The 24,733-nt window shown below is 39.4% G+C and overlaps 1 protein-coding gene across 4 annotated transcripts in view; it reads left to right on the forward strand.

Annotated features, from left to right (window-relative positions):
• The window catches only part of Drep4 (DNA fragmentation factor-related protein 4), a 247,298-nt gene extending 230,987 nt beyond the window's left edge, over window positions 1–16,311 (forward strand). For all 4 annotated transcript variants that reach the window (XM_067140797.2, XM_067140794.2, XM_067140796.2 and 1 more), the window contains one exon: window positions 16,064–16,311. In XM_067140797.2, the coding sequence (XP_066996898.2) occupies window positions 16,064–16,286 (223 nt within the window). In that variant the 3' untranslated portion in view covers window positions 16,287–16,311. The remainder of the gene's footprint in view (window positions 1–16,063) is intronic.
• Window positions 16,312–24,733: the final 8,422 nt, after the last annotated feature.

Here is a 24,733-nt window from a genome sequence, read left to right on the forward strand (position 1 = left end):
CTGAAGGATATGAAAGGGTGATTGGTAAATGTGGGGAAGATATGGAAGCTAATGGGAATGGAAAGCGTTTGCTGGACTTTTGTGCTAGTATGGGTTTAGCAGTTACAAATACATTCTTCAAGCATAAGGGTATTCACCGCTACACATGGGAGGGTAGGGGTACCAGATCCATAATAGACTATATCTTAACTGACTTTGAATTCAGGAAATCTGTTAGGAATGTACAGGTTTTTTGGGAATTTTTCAATGAAACAGTCCACTATCTGATTTGTAGTGAACAAAGTATCTCTAGGCCTAGGATAGAGAAAGTGAAATATGTCTTTAAACGAATAAGGGTAGAAAATCTCCAGGACGAGGAAATTAGGCAGAGGTATATATGGATATAATTAGTAGGAAGTTCCGAACAGTGGACAGTAAGCAGATTCAGAATATAGAAAGAGAATGGGTGGCAAACAGGGATGCTGTAGTAGCAACAGCAAGGGAATGCCTAGGAACAACTGTGTGTAAAAATGGGAAAAAGAAAACATCTTGGTGGAATGATAAAGTGAGAGCAGCTTGTTGTAAACTTAAAAAGAAGGCTTATCAGAAATGGCTCCAAACAAGGGCTGATGCAGACAGGGAATTGTACATAGATGAAAGAAACAGAGTGAAAGAAATATTTGCTAAATCCAAAAAGAAGTCTTGGGAAGATTTTGATAATAACCTGGAAAGGCTAGGTCAGGCATCAGGGAAACCTTTCTGGACAGTAATAAAGAATCTTAGGAAAGGAGGGAAAAATGAAATGACCAGTGTTTTGGGTAATTCAGGTTAACTCATAATAGATCCCAGGGAATCACTGGACAGGTGAAGGGAATATTTTGAAAATCTTCTCAACGTAAAAGCAAATATTCATGGTGGTGTTGCGAACATCGGAGCTCATGGGGAGGAGGAAAATGATGTTGGTGAAATTACGCTTGAGGAAGTGGAAAGGATGGTAAATAAATTCCATTGTTATAAAGCAGCAGGAATAGATGAAATTAGACCTGAAATTGTAAAGTATAGTGGGAAGGCAGGGATGAAATGGCTTCATAGATTAATAAGATTGGCATGGAATGTTGGTAAGGTACCTTTAGATTGGACAGAAGCAATAATTGCACCTATCTATAAGGAAGGGAACAGAAAGGATTGCAACAACTATCGAGGTATCTCTTAGTGTACCAGGCATCCGGGAGATAGTGGGTTCGAACCCCACTATCGGCAGCCCTGAAGATGGTTTTCCGTGGTTTCCCATTTTAACACCAGGCAAAGGCTGGGGCTGTGCCTTAATCAAGGCCATGGCCGCTTCCTTCCCATTCCTAGGCCTTTCCTGTCCCATCCTCGCCATAAGATCTATTTGTGTCAGTGCGACGTAAAGCAAATAGCGAAAAAAAAATAAAAACATAAAGTGTACCAGGCAAAGTATTCACGGGCATTTTGGAAGAGAGGGTGCAATCAGTCATTGAGAGGACGTTGGATGAAAACCAGTGTGGTTTCAGACCACAGAGGGGCTGTCAGGATCAGATTTTCAGTATGCGCCAGGTAATTGAAAAATGTTACAAGAGGAATAGACAGTTGTGTTTATGTTTTGTAGAATTAGAGAAAGCATATGACAGGGTACCGAGGGAAAAGATGTTCAGCATACTGGGAGATTATGGAATTAAGTGTTGATTATTAAAATCAGTCAATGGCATTTACGTTGACGATTGGGCTGCAGTGAGAATTGATGGTAGAATGAGTTTTTGGTTCAGGATACTAACAGTGGTTAGACAAGGCTGTAATCTTTCACCTTTGTTGTTCTTAGATTACATGGATCATCTGCTGAAAGGTATTAAATGGCAGGGAAGGATTCATTTAGGTGGAAATGTAGTAAGCAGTCTGGCCTATGCTGACGACTTGGTCTTAATGGCAGATTGTGCCGAAAGCCTGCAGTGTAATATCTTAGAACTTGGAAATAGGTGCAATGAGTATGGTATGAAAATGAGCCTTTTGAAGACTAAATTGATGTCAGTAGGTAAGAAATTCAACAGAATCATATGTGAGATTGGTGATACAAACCTGGAACAAGTACAGGGTGATTAATATGAAAGTTCAGAGCAGAGTGCCAAGGATTAGGCATGCTGGGAAACGGAGAGAGCGAGCACAGTGCCAGCAATGACAAGCAGCATAGTCGGCTCGAAGAAGCGGCATGATTACGCCTATAGAAACTAAATGAAACTGAACTCACCGGCTACATAGATGCTCTGGACAAATAAGTAAAAGAATAAACAAGTAAATAATTCAACTAGGAAATTAAACTGAGCTCTCCAGTAATAAATAAATAAATAAATAAATAAATAAATAAACAAATAAATATATAAATAAATCCAGTAGGAAATTAAACTGAACTCACCAGTATTTACAGACGATGCTGAAAGTGATCTCCTTCAGCTGCATTTCAAGCTTCTCATCTTGTAATGAGAATCCAAAACACACTTTGTAGTTCATGGACACTGATAGAACGCACAATGTTCTTAATTTCAATTTTTAATTCTTCTGCTGTTCGAGGATTATTCCTGTAAACTTTTCCCTTTAAGATTTTCCCATAGATAAAAATCACATGTGCTTAAATCAGGTGAATAAGGGGGCCATAAGCCTTTACTAATGATCTGATCATCATCAAACACTTCCCGTAACCATCGCATAGAGCTACGCGCCATATGGGCTGTTTCACTATCCTGCTGGAAATAGCCGTACCTTTTCTCTTCTTCAGTCAGTTCAGTAAAAAATGGTTCCAGTATGTTGTGAATATAACGGTCAGAAGTAATCGTGTCCTGAAAAAATATCGGACCGAAAATGCATCGGGCACTGATAGCGCGCCACACACCCACCTTCACATCGTGCAGAGGTCTCGGCTGTAAAATGTGCGGGTTGTCTGTATCCCAGATTCTATTGTTCTGTACATTGACATATCCACTCAAATGAAACCAGGCTTCGTCGCTCATAAAAAGAAAGATCGGATCCACAATACCGTCGTGCACACTATTCATTAGCCTATTGCAGAATCATATTCTTGCATTGAAATCTGTAGGCAGTATGTTATGGACTGAATGAGTCCGATAAGATCGTAAATGTAACAATTTTGTTGCATTACGTGCTGAAGAAGGTGAAATACCACTTTCCTGAGCTATTCTCCGAAGCGACTTACATGGACTGACCTGGAGTCTTGCCTGTATATCTTCTAACCTCTCCCGTGTGAGAGCTGTTCTCCTTCGCTTCTTTTTCTTATTAATTACGGAACCAGTACTATGCCACTTGTAAACGAGCTGATGCACGTAATGTTTTGATGGTACTGTCGCACCGGGAAATTGTCTACGGAATTTTCTAAGGCAACTTTTAACTGGTTTCTTCTTTTTGTGCAAATAACACTCCACCAAAAATATTCTTTGCTGTATAGTGTATTCAGCCTTCGTGATAACAACCTCGCAACACACCTTAAAAGTCTAAAACGTTTCTAGCAAACTGAGGGACAGAGTGCTGAACAGCTGGGCGCTGGCAGTGAACACTCCTTATCTTGCCAGTGTTGACACAAGCCATATGGCACTCGCACAGGAATTCCCACGGCATGCAAGCAGAAGTCTGAACTCTTAAATTATTCTCCCTGTATTTAGGATTTGTGTTCTCCCAGGATGGTAATATAGTAAGTGAGATCGAATCAATGTACAGTAAAGCTAATGCAGTGAGCTCGCAGTTGCGATCAACAGTATTCTGTAAAAAGGAAGTCAGCTCCCGGACCACATTATCTTTACATCGGTTTGTTTTCAGACCAACTTTGATTTACAGGAGCGAAGGCTGGGTAGTCTCAGGATATCTTATTTACAAGTTAGAAGTAACAGACATAAAAGTAGTGAGAATGATATCTGGTACAAAAGGTGCGAACAATGGCAGGAGGGTACCAGGAATGTGGAGATAAAGTCTAAGTTAGGAATGAACTCGATGGATGAAGCTGTACGCATAAACCAGCTTCATTGTTGGGGTCATGTGAGGTGAATGGAGGAGGATAGGTTACCTAGGAGAATAATGGATGATTCTGTTATGGAGGGTAAGAGAAGTAGAGGGAGACCAAGACGACGATGGTTAGACTCAGTTTCTAACAATTTAAAGATAAGAGGTATAGAATTAAATGAGGCCACAGCACTAGTTGCAAATAGAGAATTGTGGCAACATTTAGTAAATTCACAGAGGCTTGCAGACTGAATGCTGAAAGGCATAATGGTCTGAAATGATAATATATGTATGTGTAATTATTTCCTGCCCACCAATTAGGATCTTCAAATCTCACTCACAATTTCCCACATAACCATTCCATATTCTCATATAAATCCCCAATCTCCCTGCAGCCAGTATCCCTCCTACACAGTATCCCACTGATAACAATCTCTGTTTCCTTAAACTTGTTCCATGCCAATGTAACCAGGTCCCACATAACCCCAACTATGTTAGTACCTATTCCTGCTTGCCTTATACTGTTGGTACCTACATGGAAAATTACCACCTTTTCATTACCCTCCTCCTTCCCTGCTATTTCCTTCAACATCTGCCTTCAACTAATTCCTGAATAACACTCAACTCTGCTTCCTTTTCCTCCACACTTTTTCCACATGCCTAACAGTTGAATCACCCTTGACCACCGCCGCAACCCCACCCTCCTTATTAGATCCCATCCTCTCCCAGTCTCCCTTAAATACCATGGCTCCTGGAGAACCTACTTCCTCCTCCCCTCTTTCCCTCTCACAACCATGTTCCACCTCCCTCTTTCTATTGTCTACTCTATGTTTTCCTTTCCTGCTATTCCCTTTCCTCTTATCCCACACCTCATCTGTAATACTTCTCTGATTTCCATCTTCCACCTTTTGATCTAGCTGCAGTGACTCACCAATACCTCTCCTGGTCGCACTCCCTGTAGAAAGCTATTATTCCTATTTTCCATGGCCTTAAGACATTAGCTCACTGGTCTTCCACAACTTCTCCCCTTTCTTCCTCCCTCTCGTGTCTACCTACTGTATCCTGTGTGCTGATTAAGGAAGGCATGTCCTCTTTTGCAAGTCTAATTAACTCCCTCAAACTTGTTATCTCTTCCCTCATCCTCCTTACTTCCCACTCACACCCACAGTCCTTACATCTTCCTCCCTCAGTCATTAAATATTTCTTCAAAGGAATGTGAAAAGTTTGGAAAATATCAACAGAAATGAAACAGCATATTCTATGAATAGAAGTACATATGTCAGAGAAAGGAAATAATGTTGTATACTACGCAAAGATTTCACAACAGTAACGCAAGCAAGAAACCAACTGATAAAATAATTACAGTACAGTCATTATACTTTGATGCTTCCTAATTATAAAATACTATAAGAAGCTGATTATAGAAATGTGTAGCTATACTAAATGTGTATAGGTAGAGATAGATTATATTACTATTACTGCTTGCAAACAGAAAAAGCAAGCAAGATACTGTAATAAGAGTAGTTGTGTTACATTTCTAAACTGCAGTAAAGCTTATCTTAATTACAACAATAGGTTTTTAGTAATAGCTAAATTTATATAGAGATTTATTTTCTACTACACAAATATTTTCCAGTAATAGAATGAGCACGCTAATTTATATTAAAATAACTACACCTCGATAATTCTAAACTGTGTTTATATACAACCTCTGACAATAAAGTTCAGTAAATGAAGTCAGAACGGTCAATTCATTAACAATGGTGACACACAATGCTGCACCTGTGTAGCAGCAGGTTTTGACCACCTGCTCCCATCGTTCAGTTGAGCATTGTGTGTGTGCCGTGTAAGACCTGTTTGACAAGTGCATATTTAGTGCGTTGGTTCTAAACTGCGAACAGGAACACAAACGACCAAAAGTTCAATGTACAGTTTTGTTTTAAGCTTGGCAAGACACTGAAAGAAACACATGCGTTGCTGGTACGTGTTTATGAAGATTAAGCACTGTCCTTGAAGTGTGTGTACGAGTGGTTCACCCGTTTTCGAGGAGGCCGGGGAAGTATTTCTGACAACCCCCGTAGCGGAAGACCGGCAACTGCTGTCAGTGATGTAAACATTGAGAAGGTGAGGACATAAATCACAAACGATTGGCGATTAACTGTGCGCATGATAGTGGATGAACTGCAGATTAACCGTGAATCCGTGAGACAAATCATTACCCAGAAGTTAGGGAAGAGGGAAACGTGTTCTCTTCTTGTGCCACATCACTTGACTGACGATCAGAAGCAGGCACGTTTAGAGGCTTCACATGATTTTGTCGAAACGGCGGATGCGACACCAAATTTCTTGAACTGTATCGTCACTGAGGATGAATCCTGGTTTCTCAGGTACGACCCTGAAATGAAACGGCAAAGTATGAAATGGCGTTCTCCTGGATCTCAATCCTCCAGACTTCTTCCTATTCCCACGACTAAAACTCGCTTTGAAAGCAAAGGGATTTGACGATATTCCTGACATCCAACAAAACATGACGAGGCTTTTGAACACCATCCCAAAGGAAGCCTTCTTGCAAAGTTTCCAGGACATGTATTGCTGATCTCGGCAGTGTATAGTTATGGGAGGGGACTATTTTGAAGAGCAGTAAGGTCACTGTCATAGATTGTTCATCTATGTTGATAGTTCAGGGCTATTCACCAAACTTTATTGTCACAGGTTGTATATTCTAATTAGAATTAGAATAGGTAAACTGAATCAGCAGAAATTTAGTTAAAACTAAATCCTTACGGGAAAGGTTTTTCTTTTTATTCCTACAAGCTAACAGAGATATTGCACAACATTCACTTGACCATGAAGTAAGCAATTTACTAACTAATAAAATAACACTACAATACTACTTAAGCATATTATATTATTTTATCCTACTATACCCTAACAAGAATGAAAACTGCCACTAATGGCTGAATATTGAAAGAAATATACAAGAATTACACGAGAGTAAAAAATTCAATTAAGATACTACCGTAACTAATAACTACACTACAATTATAAACTGCACTTATGAGCATCTTAATGTTAAAAAGTTAACAGAAATAATAGAAACATGGTTAAAACTAAACACTTACACAGATTATTACAGTTGGTAGATTACTATTTTACCGGGTGAGTTGGCCATGCGGTTAGGAGCGAGCAGCTGTGAGCTCACATCTGGGAAATATTGGGTTTGAATCCCACTGTCAGCAGCCCTGAAGATGGTTTTCATGGTTTCCCATTTTCACACCATGCTGTACCTTAATTAAGGCCATGGCCGCTTCCTTCCCATTCCTAAGCCTTTCCTGTCCCATCATCGCCATAAGACCTATCTGTGTCGGTGCAATCTAAAGCAAATAGCAAAAAAATAAAAAAATTATTTCTCGGACTACGCAGAACAGAAATTAAAACTGCCGTTAAATGCTGAAAAAGGATGTCTACAGTAATTCCTCCAAAAGCTTCTGTCAAAACTAAGCCGGGGACTTGAAGTGTAATTATCAGGATATAAGAATAGGATTAATAATTCTTACTCCATGTATGATCCAAGGTGCAAACTACAAAGTACGCTGAAGACATGGAACTGCATATCATTGTAATACAGTAATCAGATGATTATTACTTTAAAAAATCAAGGGAACAGAACCAGCTTTTTGGTGGTTAGGCCTTGTGTGTTTGCAGAGTTTTGCCCAGATTTGCCATTTGGGCTCATCAGTTGGGTTTGCACACCCCTCCAAGACTCTACCTAGCAGTGGCAGACCAATTGCTTGGTCCTGCCGTGTTAGCAAATAGGGATTGCTAACCTGCTAAAGGAGAAGTGAATTCACGATTTTCAAAAGAATGTACTCCCCATGGAGATACACTTCAACTGATGAGCCCAAATGGCATGTCTGGGCAAAATTCTGCAAACGCACACCGCCTAACAACCCAAAAGTCGGTTCTATTCCCAAGATTTTCAGATCTGCGGCCATGAAAGCCATTTTTAAAATTATTATTTCTTGTTTTCTCAACTACCCTGTACTCTTTGTTCACACTGGTATGCTGACAGTGCAGTATTTGAATATGAAAAGCAGCAAACAACTGCCAACAATTCAAAGACTGTTAGGTACTTACTTTACTTTACATTCCTTGTCCGGGGGGACACATTAAATTCTTCCTCTCCAGAGCTCTGCAGCTCTTATCCCTCAGTCTGTGGCAAGCATAAGATCTTCCTGGGTACGGGAGTCATTCATCTCTTGACATATGAGTAGGTGTTGTGGAGTCTGGATATCTCCACAGTCACATCATGGATCTTCCGCATAATCCCATTTCACAAGATTACTAAGGCACTTGGACACACCTGTTCTGATCTGGTTTAATGACCTCCAGGTGGTATAGGACAAATGGCTTCCACTACTTAGTTCTTCTTTAGGAGTAAACCCCTCTGGCAGTACTTGTCTTCAGAGTGATACACGTCGAACTTCTGGCTTGGGAGAGAGTGGTACTGCTCTTTTCATAAAGCTCTTACTGGATCATAGGCGAGATGTGTTCACCTTGTGGTTATACATTGGATGTCTGGGATCTGACTCAATCTTGTGTCTCTCTTTCTTAGCTGCCACCTTGCGTTGACTAGCTGGAGGCGCAATACCAGCGAGAGGGTATATCTTCTGCACTGGAGTAGGTCTTAAACACCGAGTTACAATACGGGTGGAATGTTTGAAATTTATTAAGTGAAGAGCGGTTTTTACTCCCTTGGAGTTATCATCAGTTCTTGTAGATAATTAGATCAATGGGAATCTGATAACAATCATCAGGGGGATTGCCTACATACATCTACATAGGTTGACAAAATATCATGACAAAATTATACACACAATGACAATTCCCTAAAATACTTATCATTAGGTTGTCCTAAAACATATGACAAATTAAGTACACAATGACATGAAACACTTGTCAATTTAAGAAAGATCTTGGATCTGGGTTAAAAGTATACTGTCGTGTGTTTGTAGAACACCGAACAGACTTGTCAGTCTTGTTACAATCAACTTAAAAACATGTGAACCAGTTGAAATAAAACCTAATGACAAATTATATACACATTGACCAGAACGCTTGGCTGTGGAGTCTGGATATCTCCACAGTCACATCGTGGATCTTCCGCATAACCCCATTTCACAAGATTACTACGGCACTTAGACACACCTGTTCTGATCTGGTTTAATGACCTCCAGGTGATATAGGACAAATGGCTTCCACTACTTAGTTCTTCTTTAGGAGTAAACCCCTTTGGCAGTACTTGTCTCCAGAGTGATATCAGATTCCCATTGATTTAATTATCTACAAGAACTGATGATGACTCCAAGGGAGTCAAAACTGGTCTTCACTTAATAAATTTCAAATATTTTACATTGTGTTGAATGGTGGAACATCCCTCAAACTCTATTATATGAGTTATACGTCAACACGGAAATGAAACCTATGATAATACGGGTGGACTAGCTTGGTATGGGCAGCAACTTGCAAAAAAAAAAAAAAAAAAAAAAAAAAAAAAAAAAAAAATTATATACACTGACTGACAGAGCAAATGCAACACCAAGAAGGAGTGGTTCGAAAGGGATGAAAGTTGGGGAAAAAACAGAGACGGCACGGATGAATAATTGATGTTTATTTCAAACCGATATGCAGGTTACACAATGCGCACGGCATCGACTCAGTACATCCCTCAAACTCTATTATATGAGTTATACGTCAACACGGAAATGAAACCTATGATAATACGGGTGGACTCGTTGAGAGCTGTATCCACTAGCTTGGTATGGGCAGCAACTTGCAAAAAAAAAAAAAAAAAAAAAAAAAATTATATACACTGACTGACAGAGCAAATGCAACACCAAGAAGGAGTGGTTCGAAAGGGATGAAAGTTGGGGAAAAAACAGAGACGGCACGGATGAATAATTGATGTTTATTTCAAACCGATATGCAGGTTACACAATGCGCACGGCATCGACTCAGTAGGATGTAGGACCACCGCGAGCGGCGATGCACGCAGAAACACGTCGAGGTACAGAGTCAATAAGAGTGCGGATGGTGTCCTGAGGGATGGTTCTCCATTCTCTGTCAACCATTTGCCACAGTTGGTCGTCCGTACGAGGCTGGGGCAGAGTTTGCAAACGGCGTCCAATGAGATCCCACACGTGTTCGATTGGTGAGAGATCCGGAGAGTACGCTGGCCACGGAAGCATTTGTACACCTCGTAGAGCCTGTTGGGAGATGCGAGCAGTGTGTGGGCGGGCATTATCCTGCTGAAACAGAGCATTGGGCAGCCCCTGAAGGTACGGGAGTGCCACCGGCCGCAGCACATGCTGCACGTAGTGGTGGGCATTTAACGTGCCTTGAATACGCACTAGAGGTGACGTGGAATCATACACAATAGCGCCCCAAACCATGATGCCGCGTTGTCTAGCGGTAGGGCGCTCCACAGTTACTGCCGGATTTGACCTTTCTCCACGCCGACGCCACACTCGTCTGCGGTGACTATCACTGACAGAACAGAAGCGTGACTCATCGGAGAACACGACGTTCCGCCATTCCCTCATCCAAGTCGCTCTAGCCCGGCACCATGCCAGGCGTGCACGTCTATGCTGTGGAGTCAATGGTAGTCTTCTGAGCGGACGCCGGGAGTGCAGGCCTCCTTCAACCAATCGACAGGAAATTGTTCTGGTCGATATTGGAACAGCCAGGGTGTCTTGCACATGCTGAAGAATGGCTTTTGACGTGGCGTGCGGGGCTGCCACCGCTTGGCGGCGGATGCGCCGATCCTCGCGTGCTGACATCACTCGGGCTGCGCATGGACCCCTCGCACGTGCCACATGTCCCTGCGCCAACCATCTTCGCCACAGGCGCTGCACCGTGGACACATCCCTATAGGTATCGGCTGTGATTTGACGAAGCGACCAACCTGCCCTTCTCAGCCCGATCACCATACCCCTCGTAAAGTCATCTGTCTGCTGGAAATGCCTCCGTTGACGGCGGCCTGGCATTCTTAGCTATACACGTGTCCTGTGGCACACGACAACACGTTCTACAATGACTGTCAGCTCAGAAATCACGGTACGAAGTGGGCCATTCGCCAACGCCGTGTCCCATTTATCGTTCGCTACGTGCCCAGCACAGCGGCGTATTTCACATCATGAGCATACCTCAGTGACGTCAGTCTACCCTGCAATTGGCATAAAGTTCTGACCACTCCTTCTTGGTGTTGCATTTGCTCTGTCAGTCAGTGTATATATATATATATATATATATATATATATATATATATATGCTAGTTTTAATTATTTTCACATACATAGATGTATTAATATGTATCAGAAAGAACAAAGAATGAAAGATTCATAAAAAACTTTAAAATAAATTCTAACGAACTATGTGGGTTTGCTTTTTTACAATTTGTTTTACATCACACCGACACAGATAGGTCTTATAGTGACGATGGGATAGGAAAGGGCTAAGAGCGGGAAGGAAGTGGCCGTGGCCTTAGTTAAGGTACAGCCCCAGCATTTGTCTGGCGTGAAATTGGGAAACCATGGAAAGCCACCTTCAGGGCTGCCAACAGTGGGATTCGAACCCACTATGTCCCAGATGCAAGCTCACAGCTGCGCGGCCCTAACCGTACGGCCAACTCGCCCAGTGAACTATGTGTTAAATTTGGTATCATGTTAACTCCTCCACTACCATGTTTTACTATAAGTTTATCCATCAAATTTTAATGGATGCTAATTTGTATTTTTAATTTATATTCATGTTTGTCCTTTAAGCTGAAGATAGCCAGAAAAAAGGGCCAAAGCTAGTACTCAATAAGGTATATTCATGTAAATACAGTTGTGTTGATCAGGAGGGACATTACCTCCAATACTTCTTTGTCATAAGTGGTATGTTCTGCGCTGTCGGTGGAGAGATGGCATGGAATTACATTGGTAGATGAATAAGCTTTTATGGGGCATTTAAATGTAGAAAAGTTCATAATATGAAGATAGAGTTGGAATTCAAGAGGACAAATTAGGACAAACATTAATTTATAGGATGATGAGTAAGGGATTGAAATAATTTATCAAGGGAAATGTTTGACGAATTTTCAAGTTCTTTGAAGAGGTTTTAAGAAATGAATAGATAAACAATTTGTAGGGAAACTGCCACCTGGACAACAGTCCTAAATACAGATCACTGATGAGCAATTGAATCAGATTGAAAAAATGGAAGGGGCCCGACACTGCAAAAAGAATTAAGTTATTGGCCAAAGAAAGTCAAGAGCAGTGAAGGGCATGAAAATGAAAGACTCTCTAGGCCTCAAATGATCTAACAGCGTCTGTTTCAGAAAAGAAAAAGACCAAGGGAGGCTGGATAGGATAGCTGTCTCCTGTTACAGTCTCCTGTAAACATTTAAGGCTTAGCACACAGAAACTGTTTGTCTTGTTTTCTCATCTCACATTTTGACATTTTTTACAAGAGAAGAGTCACCTTTACAGCTGAAGCCCCATAACAATGCCTAAAATGTTAACCTTACACCACAAAGCAACATGATAGAAATTTGTTATGTCACAGCTGTTATATTTTGGAGGAGAAGCACTTTTCCTTGAACTGCATTGCTTGCACCTCATCAAGGCATACCAATAAGACAAATATTCGCTAAGATACTACTTATTATTTGCATAATGGACGCACCCAATTTTCCCTTAAAATTTTGAAAAACATTTCTTCACTTAATGGGTGCTTTTCATTATCGACATTGTAATATTTAAAATCTTAAAATTAGATCATTACAGTATGCAGTAAAACTTGTAAATGGGGATTAATGACTGTACAGTCAGTTGTGTTGACCGCACAATACACTTTCACGTTTAGAGTGTGCATAGTATTTATTTTCATCTCATTAACTCCTCTGATGGGGTTGGCTTCACGAATGGCATCCAGTCGAAAAAACTTGCTATGTGCATGTTTTAATAGCCTAGATATAATTCAAATTAATAACATGATGTATGATAATAGGAAGAGAGAGGTAAAATTCAAGTTTTTAAACAATGCTTGAAAACTCTAATTTGGAATAATTGTTCTTTTTAACGAGCACAAAATTAACTCTACAACTAATAACACAGTATTGTTAGCATACCAGCAGTAGTCAGGAGTAAGATAAGTCAACGTGTTAACAGGAGCAATAAACTGAAAGTGATAAATAATCTCTTCTCAATTTTTGATCCTACAAGTAATGTTTTGTATGTCCAACCCTTATCTGGTTTCTCTATGGGGTCAGGTATGAAGCGAGATGAATCTTCATAGCAGGTTTGTTCGACCGGATGCCATTCCTGAAGACAACTCTATCAGAGGAGTAAATGAGATGAAATGAATAACATGATATACGTAGTACAGTCATTAAGTTCTGACACTGACCGCATGATGGCGCTGTGTTGCACTATAGAACATAGGTGGCGCTGTGGTATGGTACCATGTCAGTTAGTCTCTCGTTCTTGCAAGAGACAGTTGAGTGCATGCACTGGTAGCAGACATACGGTCGTTGTTGTGACTGTGATTTGAATGTGCCCATCGGACCTTGACATGTCACAGTTTGAGCAACGGGAAAACATCAAGTTCTGCCAGAAATTAGGCAAAATGGCTGCCAAAATGTTTTAAATTATGCAGCAAGTTTACGGTGAGGGCGCATTGAGTTGCAGTGTTGTGTTTAGGTTGCACCGACGTTTTGTGCAGGGACGGGACAGTTTGGAAGATGATGTGCGTACTGGTCGGCCACAAACAGTTCGAATGAAACGCAAGATCCAAGAAGTTGCAATGGTGGTGCGAGCTAACCACTCCGAATCGGTAGACGATCTCGCAGCAGCAATAGGGATCACCCATGGTACTTGCCACAAAATTCTGACGGATGACCTCAACATGCCTCGTGTTACCCAGTACAGTGTGCCACGGATCCTGTTGCAAGACCAACGTGATGATCGCGTGACAATTTGTGGTGACCTCATCAGTAGTGCTGATGATGATCCGACGTTTCTCAACTGGATAATAACTGGAGACGAAACATGGTGTTTCCTTCCAGCAGCTATACCAACGTTGGAAAACGTGCATATCTTCCATCGGAGACTATTTTGAGGATGGATATGGTACTGTTTAAGTGGTTAATGGCCAACGGTGACTAATTTGAGGGTGCATGTGGTTCTGTGTAGCTGTTTGCCATGTAATGCGGCATCGTGTGCAACATACAGAGTCTTGTGGGTGCCTATCCTCAAGGCGTCAAGTCTCAGAACTTAATGACTGTACTATGTATGATGATAGGGTGGGAGAAGGTGAAACCCAGTGGCGGCACATAGCCTACTCCTGTCGAATAACACCGAGGTTTCTGCCCAAAGCTTAAATGCCATCAGACCCTTCACATTTGAAATAATAGGGTATCTAATCTTAGTTTATAATTCAAATTTCAAGGCTTCATATATTATTAGCAAGTCTTATATAGATACACCATGAACAGTGTCATATGCCATCACTCTGTATGAACACTGCGGAGAGGTTTGGAACTGAATCCAGGCTTTTGGCCTGCAATGTCCTACCCTGCCAGCCAACATTCTGATGGTAAAAACTTTTCAACCAATGGGACTTGAACTGATTAACAACGGTTTCAGATGATATAAACTTAATGCCTTAATGAACATTGTCACGAGGCAGGCCAAAATGTTAGTAATATTTTATTTTGCCAATAATTACTGCTATACTGTACTTTGGTACTGTATGCTGAATGCTATCTGCTTTTTGTTACATAAGTTACACAGCTGATGCTTGATACTAGTTCTTGACCAATTGCAGACTGCTTTGTAGCAAGACCATCGATACATCGGTTGTAGTTGCTACTGATTTGCTATAGTATCATTGGTGCTATTGATTATTTCACAATTGAGGTGGTGCATGTTTTAATAGCCTACATCTAAATTTTTTCCTTGCATAAAAGATATATCCTGGATTTTTATAATAAAAATAGGAAAAAGTGTGCAACTATTAAGCAGGTAAATACTGTAATGTTTAATTTAAAACAGTGTAACAGTCGCAAATGATATTTATATTTTGTGTACTCTATACAGCACACTAGGAACCATTACAAATACCCTTTTAAAGTTCCTCTTCCATATTTCCTTCTTCAGTAAGTGGAATTTGTTGTTTCAGTTTCTCCATAAATTCTTTCTGTACTTTATCATCTTTTAATTTCCACACCTTTATTTTACTATCTTTTATCTCTTTTAATTTTTCTATTTTTCCCGCCCTCAGTTTTGCTATCAGAATCCTAATGAGCTCCATCAAATGGTTCTCCTGGTAAAACTGTTATATCCATAAACTGTTTGCAATATATCCTTTCCACCAGAAAGTAATCAATTACAGATTTTATTCTTCTATCACCCCAACCATACCTTGTAATTTTCCTGCTTTTTGGTTTCCTCCAAAACCATGTGTTGCACACAATCATTTCATTCCTCTGATAAAACTCAACTACCGAGAAATTTGGCCGTGTGTTTTGAGGCGTGAGGCTGTGAACTTGCATCTGGGTGATAGTGGGTTCGAATCCCACTGTCGGCAGCCCTGAAGATGGTTTTCCGTGGTTTCCCTTTTTCACACCAGGCAAATGCTGGGGCTGTACCTTAATTAAGGCCATGGCCGCTTCCTTCCAAATCCTAGGCCTTTCCTATCCCATCGTTGCAATAAGACCTATCTGTGTCGGTGCGACGTAAAGCAAAAAGAACCTCAACTAGTTTCTTTGAATTCCACAAAAATAAGTCCATTAATATGATCAATTCTTAGACGTAAGAACTGCCCTATGTTATGATCAAAAGTTATAATTCAAAGCACAGTTTTTTGAAAATAACATAACTGTACATACAGTATTTGTCTGCTGAACCACTAATATAAAAAGAATTGTGCTATTTGTTTAAAGAGACTTATTTAAATGATACCATTACCTTATTAGACTATAAGAATACTGAATTTTAAACCCCTCTCTTCTTTCTTCCAGGATAGAGCGTTCACGCACTATATTACCAGCCATATTAGATGCAGCTAGTCTGGCTGTAAGAACTCAGTGCCCTATTAATTGGGAATATTTTTTTGATTTACTCTTCACCACCAAAAATTTAAAACTTGTTCATATAGTATGTCATGACAAAGGCAAGCACAGTGTTGAATGTGATCCTGAGCAGTATATAAAGTTTTTACAGAGTACTAAAAATGCTGTATGAAACAGATGTAATAAAATGACTCATTGGAAACAAAATCCATTTTGTTAGTTTTCTGTAAGTCACTGGGTACTAATTTGCTCAGAAATCTGAATATACAGAGATTATGCAATCAGAATCTTAACAGAATTACATCATTTGCAAATAAACTCTCTTACTGGTTGTATGGAATGCATGAATGACGATAGAGCATGTGAAATTCTAAATAGAATGAATTATTGTTAAATGACATTATATCTTCTTGGGAAAGAGGCAACCTGTAGAAAATCTTATGTTTTTCGAAGACTTTGCTCCTTGTCGTCAGAAGAGAAACTTGACCAATTATGACTATGACTGTTCTAGCAATGCTGAAAGGCAATTGGTCAAAGGTTCTATTAATGAAATGATACTCTTGTTCTCAACAGCGGGTTCACTGTGAGCTGTTATATTCGGAGAAGGAATTGATGTCATCATATTTACTCCAAGTCAGATACTGTATTTTATGTTTACATATCCATGAATTGGAGAATAGATAATACTTGGTCTGTTGAGGCCTGGTGCAAGTCTTTCGAGTTGACACCTTATAGACAAACAACAGGTCTGTGAAGGGGGGACCATATTTATGATGAAATCTAATGATGAAGAGGCATACTCACTCATGCTCCGAGCCATCAGAATTAACCAACGAAGGTTAAAATCTCCAACTCGGTTGGGAGTCAAACCCAGGACCACTTAGAACAAAGGCCATCATGCTAAACATTTAGCCATGAAACTGGACATCAGAATAATCAAAGAGGGATATAAATTAAAAACAAAATGAAATTTTTTCCTGGATTGACCAAAATTCAGTCAATTTTGTGTGTTTGTGTGCTCCATGTAGTTTTATAAATATTGGTGTTCGGTTTTTATTTGTAGTGATTGAGATTAGTAATATTTATTTAAATTTTATATTGAGTTATTCCATAGGCGTTCACTAGATAATGTGTTGTAGGTTTGGTTTTACTCTGTTTCGATTTTGGGTTGGAAGAAAGAAGAAACAATATTAATTTTTAAATTTAAATGGACGGTGTTATGAATCAACTGGCTAAGCGTCAAATCTTAGTTTTGAGCAAAACGCGTTCAAAAGTTTTCACATTTAAAACCATCTTAGAAGAGATATTTTAGACGAAATAAATCAATATTTTGTACAGGTATGTAATGAAGTGCACGTAATGCTAATATTCACACGAAAATTCATTCAGAGCAATATTCTTTTTGTTTTCCTAAAATTTAACTTAGCCGTATTTGCAGTTTACGGGTCGAAGATGTGCATCAAGCGGCTAAGCACCAAACTGCGGCGGTTAACATTGTGATGCTCAGGGTTACGGAACTTATAGTTATGCAACAACAAGTTAAGCGCCACTATGTGAGATTTTGTTGTTAATAACCAAGAACCAGCAATAAAATATTGGATTTTCAATACCTATTACTATTGTATTGTATAAGAATTTTACAAAAACATACATTAATAGGACTATGTGAATAGTGGAAAGTGTTTACTAGGTTAGTGAACAGTTACAGTTTAAAGCAAAATATAAAAGAACCAGCAATAAAATATTGGATTTTCAATACCTATTACTATTTTATTATATCAGAATTTTACAGAAACATACATTAATAGGACTATGTGAATAGTAGAAAGTGTTTACTAGGTTACTAGGTAACAAAATATAAATCTAGTTACAGAAATACAAAGGACACATTTGAATCACATACATTAGTTTTTCATTTTCATTTCTCACACACTCTCAGTTTGCAGTGTAAAATCAAGGTTTTCGTCAAAACCATCTATATCGTCATATGTTCCGCCATTTGAATACAGTTTTTCATAGAAACCTCTACAGTCACTTGGAATGAGATGCATGATACTCTTCAAGTCTATCAGTTTGGGTTCTGATATTGGCTTCCCATTAGGCCATAGAAGTTCTAGACTGTCATCCCGAAATACGTCGTGATCACTCAGACGTGATGAGCTTTTTCTTTTCAAGCAAATTTCCTGACCTTCACTGCTATTGGAAGACGTTTTCAAAATAAGTGAATATGGTTTTTTCTTTACGATTTCAATTTCCCTGGTTTTCAGCCAACTGACAGTCTTACCTTCAACGTCTTTCTTCCTGTTCATTACCTTCTTTTCTAAACAAGCAGATCCCACGAAGTCTTCTTTCTTCATCTCTTTTACTATAAATTTGTTTTTTCTACGGCATTGCTTCATGACTTGTATGTAATCATCAGGAGTGTACAGCCGCTGCTGAAACTTTAAGGAGCACTCTATGTCTCCGAAGTCATCATCATTGGGCAAGAAACTGTGCCCATGTATTAGAAATTTCATTCGAATGGTTTCTAATGTTGGATGTGAAGCCAGGATACTCTTCAACATAAGAACAAGCTTTATGTTCCTGTTCTGTCCCCCACAAGAATCTGACCACAATATTAGATGTTTCTTTCCCTCGTCTAAATTTTCCATGAGATGTTGTCTGAGACAAGACCCTATCTCTTGTGCTCCACGGCCAGCTTGCCCTTCTACCCAGACATAGCAGTAGCCTTTATTTGACCCTCCATCATGAACTCCACAGTTGTACAGCCACAATACGCGTTTGTAGAATACTATATTAGTGGAGATTTTTGGCAAAGGTAGAGTCCGCTGGAGGTCGAATGTCAGAACCGCTAAATCTTCGATCGTAGCAGCACGCTTCATATCATTCTTCATTTCGGAACGCGCCCTTTCCGCTAGCTCTTGATGGATCTCCAGTTGTTGCCTTAGGTCAAGCGAATCCTCATGACTTTTCAGTTGAGCATTCAGAGAATCGCAAACACTGCAGGTGTCTTTCTTAAGTGCTTTGCGCCTCAGATTGAATTCAGTATAAAATATTTTCTTGTAGGAGGACATTGACACAGGCTCCGAATATTCGTTTCTGTACAGGCCGTACATGACCGGAATAGTGACATCTGATGGGAGGAAGTCACTACTAGTCTCTGCCCTGCAATAGTGTGACTTATACCTAGGGAATTGGTTTATGTGGCTGATTACTTCGGCCACCTTACCTTCGTGTAATCTATTTACAGCGTTAGCTTTCCCCCTACCATCTTTAATCACTTCGAAATTTCTTTTTTTTTTCATATATGCATCGATCCTGTCCCCAGATATTCTAAGAGTTTGAGTAAAAATTCGTTTGCACACTCGCGCACCCGCCAAAGTGTAAATTCTAGTGCAGGTTCTTCTGCTTGTTCCCTTGACTCTCTTTCTCTTTACCTCGACCATGGATACTTTGCTAGAAATGAACAAAACCTTAGCTTCGTAAGACTCCAAACTCCAGAAATTATTGAATTCCTTCCTTCTTTCTTCTACACCTACTTTTTCATGGCATTTATCCTGGCAATGAAAGTCTCGAAATTCTTTAGCATCGACAACCTTCCCACGTTGGCTAACATATGACTCGTTTAGCTGGCATTTCTTTTTTCTGTCGTCCCTGCTCTGATCAGATACTTTTCTTTTTCATCCCCTTCTTGGTCTCCCTTCAGATATACGGGCTGTGATCAAATTTCCTGAATTTAATGAAGGTGAATCAGCGATCGCTATGGAATCGTTGACACTTTCATTTCCAGCTTTCACATTATTAACAGAGTTGACGATTTCCGAAACACAATTATTATTACTAAACCTCACTTCAGACGTTGCTTGACAGTTCTCTACGTTGGCATGTTGGTCTGTTACATTACTTTCCTGTACTGAATCATTATCGTTGTTTCGTAAATTTGGATCATACGTGTGAGAATTTTCGGTATCTTGCACACTGAAAAAGTCATTTTTTGATGTAGGTGCGAGTACATCCTCACCAAACTGGAATAAAATATCGCAATTATCGTATGCAGCAGGTAACAGAGGGGTAAGTTCAGCAGGGTCACTTGAAAATGATTCCCATTGGCTTCTTTCTACAGCGCAGCTTGCTGCAGGCGACAGAGTATCCTCGTTTTCTCCAGCCATGCGGCTTGTTGCTACCTGCAACAACATAATACGTTACTTCCCCAAGGCTTTACATAAGATATAAAGAATTCTAATAATCTAATCGTCTAATATTCTGCAACGTGAACGCGTATATCAAAGGAAATGATTAAATGTACACATACTCGAGGGAGAAGACCACAATATCAGTTGAAAACGACTCACTCGCCCGATAACCCATCCTTTGAGGAAAAGAGCAAATAAATGATGAAGTCGTAATACAAATAGCAGAAAAAGAAATGCTGACTAACTGATGAGGAATCGAACCCACATCCTTCTAGGCACACCATTACCACCTGTGCTAACGCATCTACTTCAAGGCCTTAGCGGGCGACTTAATTAATTACTAACTTAATGAAAGCTTATGACCATGCTGTACGTATTACTAAACTGCTTTGTGAAATTAAGTTACATAAATCAAAACAGGCAACTGTACACTTATATCCAGTAAAAACTAGCAAGCACTCATGATAATGCACTGTATAACAATAACTCGTACCTCATACCTGTGATATATAGGACATGTCCCTGTCAGTTCTACTTTCAATCTCCTCCAACTGTTCCACGGACAATAACGCAAGTATTTTTTGCGTTTTCGTTGTCATCATGCGAGATTAAGAGTGACGAGCACAGCACACCACAACAATTCTAGAGACAGTCCGCCAATTCTTAATAAACAAACAGTGTTTCCAACATAGGCTACTAAAATCAGCTTGCCAGCTAATATTTCGGGAGAGTAAAACTGTGTGTGATGTCGTTTAGCCGGATGTTACAAAACGCCATATACCACTTGCCGAATCAGACCTTTCAATAAGGCGCATAGCCGGTTGATGCATAACTTGTAACCCCGCATTATGATAGTGGCGCTTACGTTTTTCTTCCGTTACATCTGTTTAAATTCAAACAGAGCTCCGTGAGTATTCGAGCAGTTAGTTCGATCCCTTAGGCGGTAGATGGTGCCAGTATTCCGTTTTTGGAAAATTGTCGCTTAGCCGGTTGATGCATAACACCGTCCAAATATCGGTAGGTTTGTTTTTTAATAACGTTATAGTTTTTTACGTCCCACTAACTACTTTGACGGTTTTCGGAGGTGCCAAAGTGCTGGAATGTTGTCTCACAGTTCTTCTATGTGCCAGTAAATCTACCGACACAAGGCTGACGTATTTGACCATCTTCAAATACCACCGGACTAAGCCAGGATTGAAACTACTGAGTTGGGGTCAGAAGGCCAGCGCCTCACCCATCTGAGCCACTCAGCCGGGTGGTAGGTTTGTTGATAGAATACTTACAAAGACAAGATATTATAAGGAACAGTAACTTCCACAAAATTTACATTCATACAGGCATTAGATACCGTATTTCCAATAGCAATTCACCGGTTCTATCTATCACAAAGGTAATGATTTATTAAAATAATGTGATGCCCTTGTAAATTCTGTTTAAAGAAGGAAATTCAGGAGAATATACAGTATTTCACTGGCAAAATAGTTAAGTCATTGTATTGTTATCGATTATTGCTGCTTTTTTGTATTAAAATATTGGATTATTAGCTACAGTCAAGAACAAAGAGCACAGTGTAGTCAAGAAAACAAAAAGTAATAATCAGCTGGTTTCTGTACTCCGAAAACATATTTGTAGTTCTGATTAGGTAGTTCAGGTCTCCGACGTAATTTATACTTTGCACCCTCGAACTTTCAGCATTTAAAAGCAGTTTAAATTTCTGTTAGCTTGTCAGAATAAAGCAAAAAATCTTTCTAATAAGGAATTATTTTTAACTATATTTCTGTTCTTTCAGTTAACCAATTGTAATTAGGATATATCTAAACACAGTTTAGAATGATTGTAGTGTTGTTATATTATTAGAAATGTAGGTGCTCACTTTATCATTCTGTAATATTTGTGTAATTGGAGAAAATCTCTCTTAGGAATTTATTTCGTATTAGAATTCTATAGTTTCAATTAACATGTAATTAGGATGGGTAGAATTGCAGTTTGGAATTTTAATGTAGCTAATTTTTATTAGATAATATCTTGCTTGCTTTTTATGTTTGCACATAGTAATAGCAGTAGTAATAATAATCTGTCTGTATTGTCCCCTTTTCTGGGGTCGCTCAGTCGGCGGAACGAGAGTCTCACGGGTGGAACGTTCGCAGGGCCGATTTTGCTATATCAGGACAGTTCTTTTAAATTTTATTTTTTGCAGGGCATAGGTGATTTTATAGGTAACAAACACTGGCACAATGAAATACGTGAAAAAATAACAACAAACATTTATTAATAACAACAGTCTGGACATCAAGGAAAAGAAAAAATATACAATGTGAGTATACCTCTGGACTCATTCCAATGAATATAAAGAACTTATTTATAAAATGTGCCTCTTGGTTTCCTTAAATTACAATTTGAATATTTCTCATATTCATTGTTCTCAGATGCTTCTTCTGGTATCAATGTCAATTCAATATGACTGTAACATCAACCAAAATAAAACTGACATTACTGAAAATGCGTATTACAATTTGATAATAGGGTATTCAAAATATATCCATTTGCCCATAACACATCATCTTGAGATTGAGCATTCTACCCTTTTCAAGTAGTTCATTTCACCAAGTACAGGGTGCAGCAGAAATACCTGACGAATTTCAAATGTAAATAACTCGGCAACGCAACAAGCCATTTAATGATATATTGCACAGTTGGAAAGAGTAGTGTTCGCCATTTGCGTCACATCCACATACACACTAGGTTTTGATAATAATGTCATCCAAATGCCGACCGTCCTGTTTGATGCACCTCTGAAGCCTCTCACTGAAGTTCTGCATGCCTCGCTTGAGCATGTATTGTGGTATTGCCTCGATTTATTCACGGATGGCAGCTTTCAGGTCATGTAGTGTTCGCGGCTTACATCAGAAGACGCGATCCTTCAGATATCCCCAGACAAAGAAATCGCACGGGGCGAGGTCAGGGGAACGGGCTGGCCATGGAACGTCACCCCGTAAGGAGATGAGACTTTCTGGAAACATTTCTCCAAGGAGGCCCATTGGCGCCCTGGCTGTGTGTGCAGTGGCACCATCTTGTTGGAACCACACAGCAGGATTCCCTAAGTAACAGCTGTACGTAACGATCCGATGTTACTATTACAGTTCTGTCCTCCTCTTCAAAAAAGTAAGGGACAATTCTGAAATCAGCGACAGCGCACCAAACAGTAACACGCTCGCTGTGGAGAGGTCGCTCATGGATCTGTCTCTGGTGTTCAGACGCTACGAGGCTTACCAGACGGCTTCGTTTTCACACTCGAACCACTTTTTCTCAAACAGAATGGTGTTCCTGCTCGGAACTTTCTGATGTCGACCTAAGCCAAAGTGTCTGCGAAACAAACGCTGTGTTGGGGTAACAGAGTCAGCATTTTTTAAATAGGTCTCAATCACGAAACCTCGGTGTTCACCACTCCACGCCATGCTAGCGACTGGCTGACTGACTAGCCCGGACGAAACAATGTACGTGTTCTCCAAAGCCAAGGCCAAGACCACGCGCACCATGACAATAACACTTATTTGAAAGCTGTGGCCAATACAACCTTCAGTTCGCTCCAATCTACTGTATGTGACATAAATGGCAAACCCTGCTCTTTTAAACTGCGCAACAAAATTGTGAATGGCTTGTTGCGTTGCTGAGTTATTTACGTCTGAAATTTGTTAGGTATTTCTGCCGCACCCTGTATAATCTCAATCACTTTGCGGTTAATTAATTAAATTCATTTCAAATTTTTATTTATTTATTGAATTACTCTCTTAATTCCTATTCCACATCATGTTTATTATTAATACTGTTCATTTTTACAAAATTGTTACATCAGCAAGGATTTAAATGTTTAGGACTTGAATAACCTCCTTAATTATGCTTATTTTTATATCCTAGCTTAGCCTCTCTTGTTCCTAGTTAATTATAGGTAAAATTTTACTCCTATTCTCATTTTTATGTTACCATTTTACCCTACTCTGCATATTTTAAATCGTTTATGCAGTTTTATTTTATTCATTCCAATAAATTAACTGATATTATAATTTATTAGTCTTATGGTTCAGTTTCCATAAAGTTGGGCTCCAGAGAGATACTCTTGCCTTCTGTATTTTACTCATGAATTAATCATTTAGGTTTTTTAATAGCTCTTTGATTCTTGCATTTACAGATCATTAAATTTCCTTTTATTTTTAATGGTCAAATCCTCACATAACACATTACCATAATTTTTCATTTCACTTAAATTATTTCATATAAGTTTTCTATAATTTTGGATTCAAATTCTTACATATAAGATTTTTTAAAATTTTTTGTTTCCATTCAGATTCTTTTGCTTATTCTTTTACTTCTCAGATCTTGTTTGATTGTATTCCTCCATTAACTAGATCAAACATTAACTGAGAAATAG

Source organism: Anabrus simplex, chromosome 2 (assembly GCF_040414725.1).
Source record: "Anabrus simplex isolate iqAnaSimp1 chromosome 2, ASM4041472v1, whole genome shotgun sequence".
Lineage (NCBI taxonomy): Eukaryota > Metazoa > Arthropoda > Insecta > Orthoptera > Tettigoniidae > Anabrus > Anabrus simplex.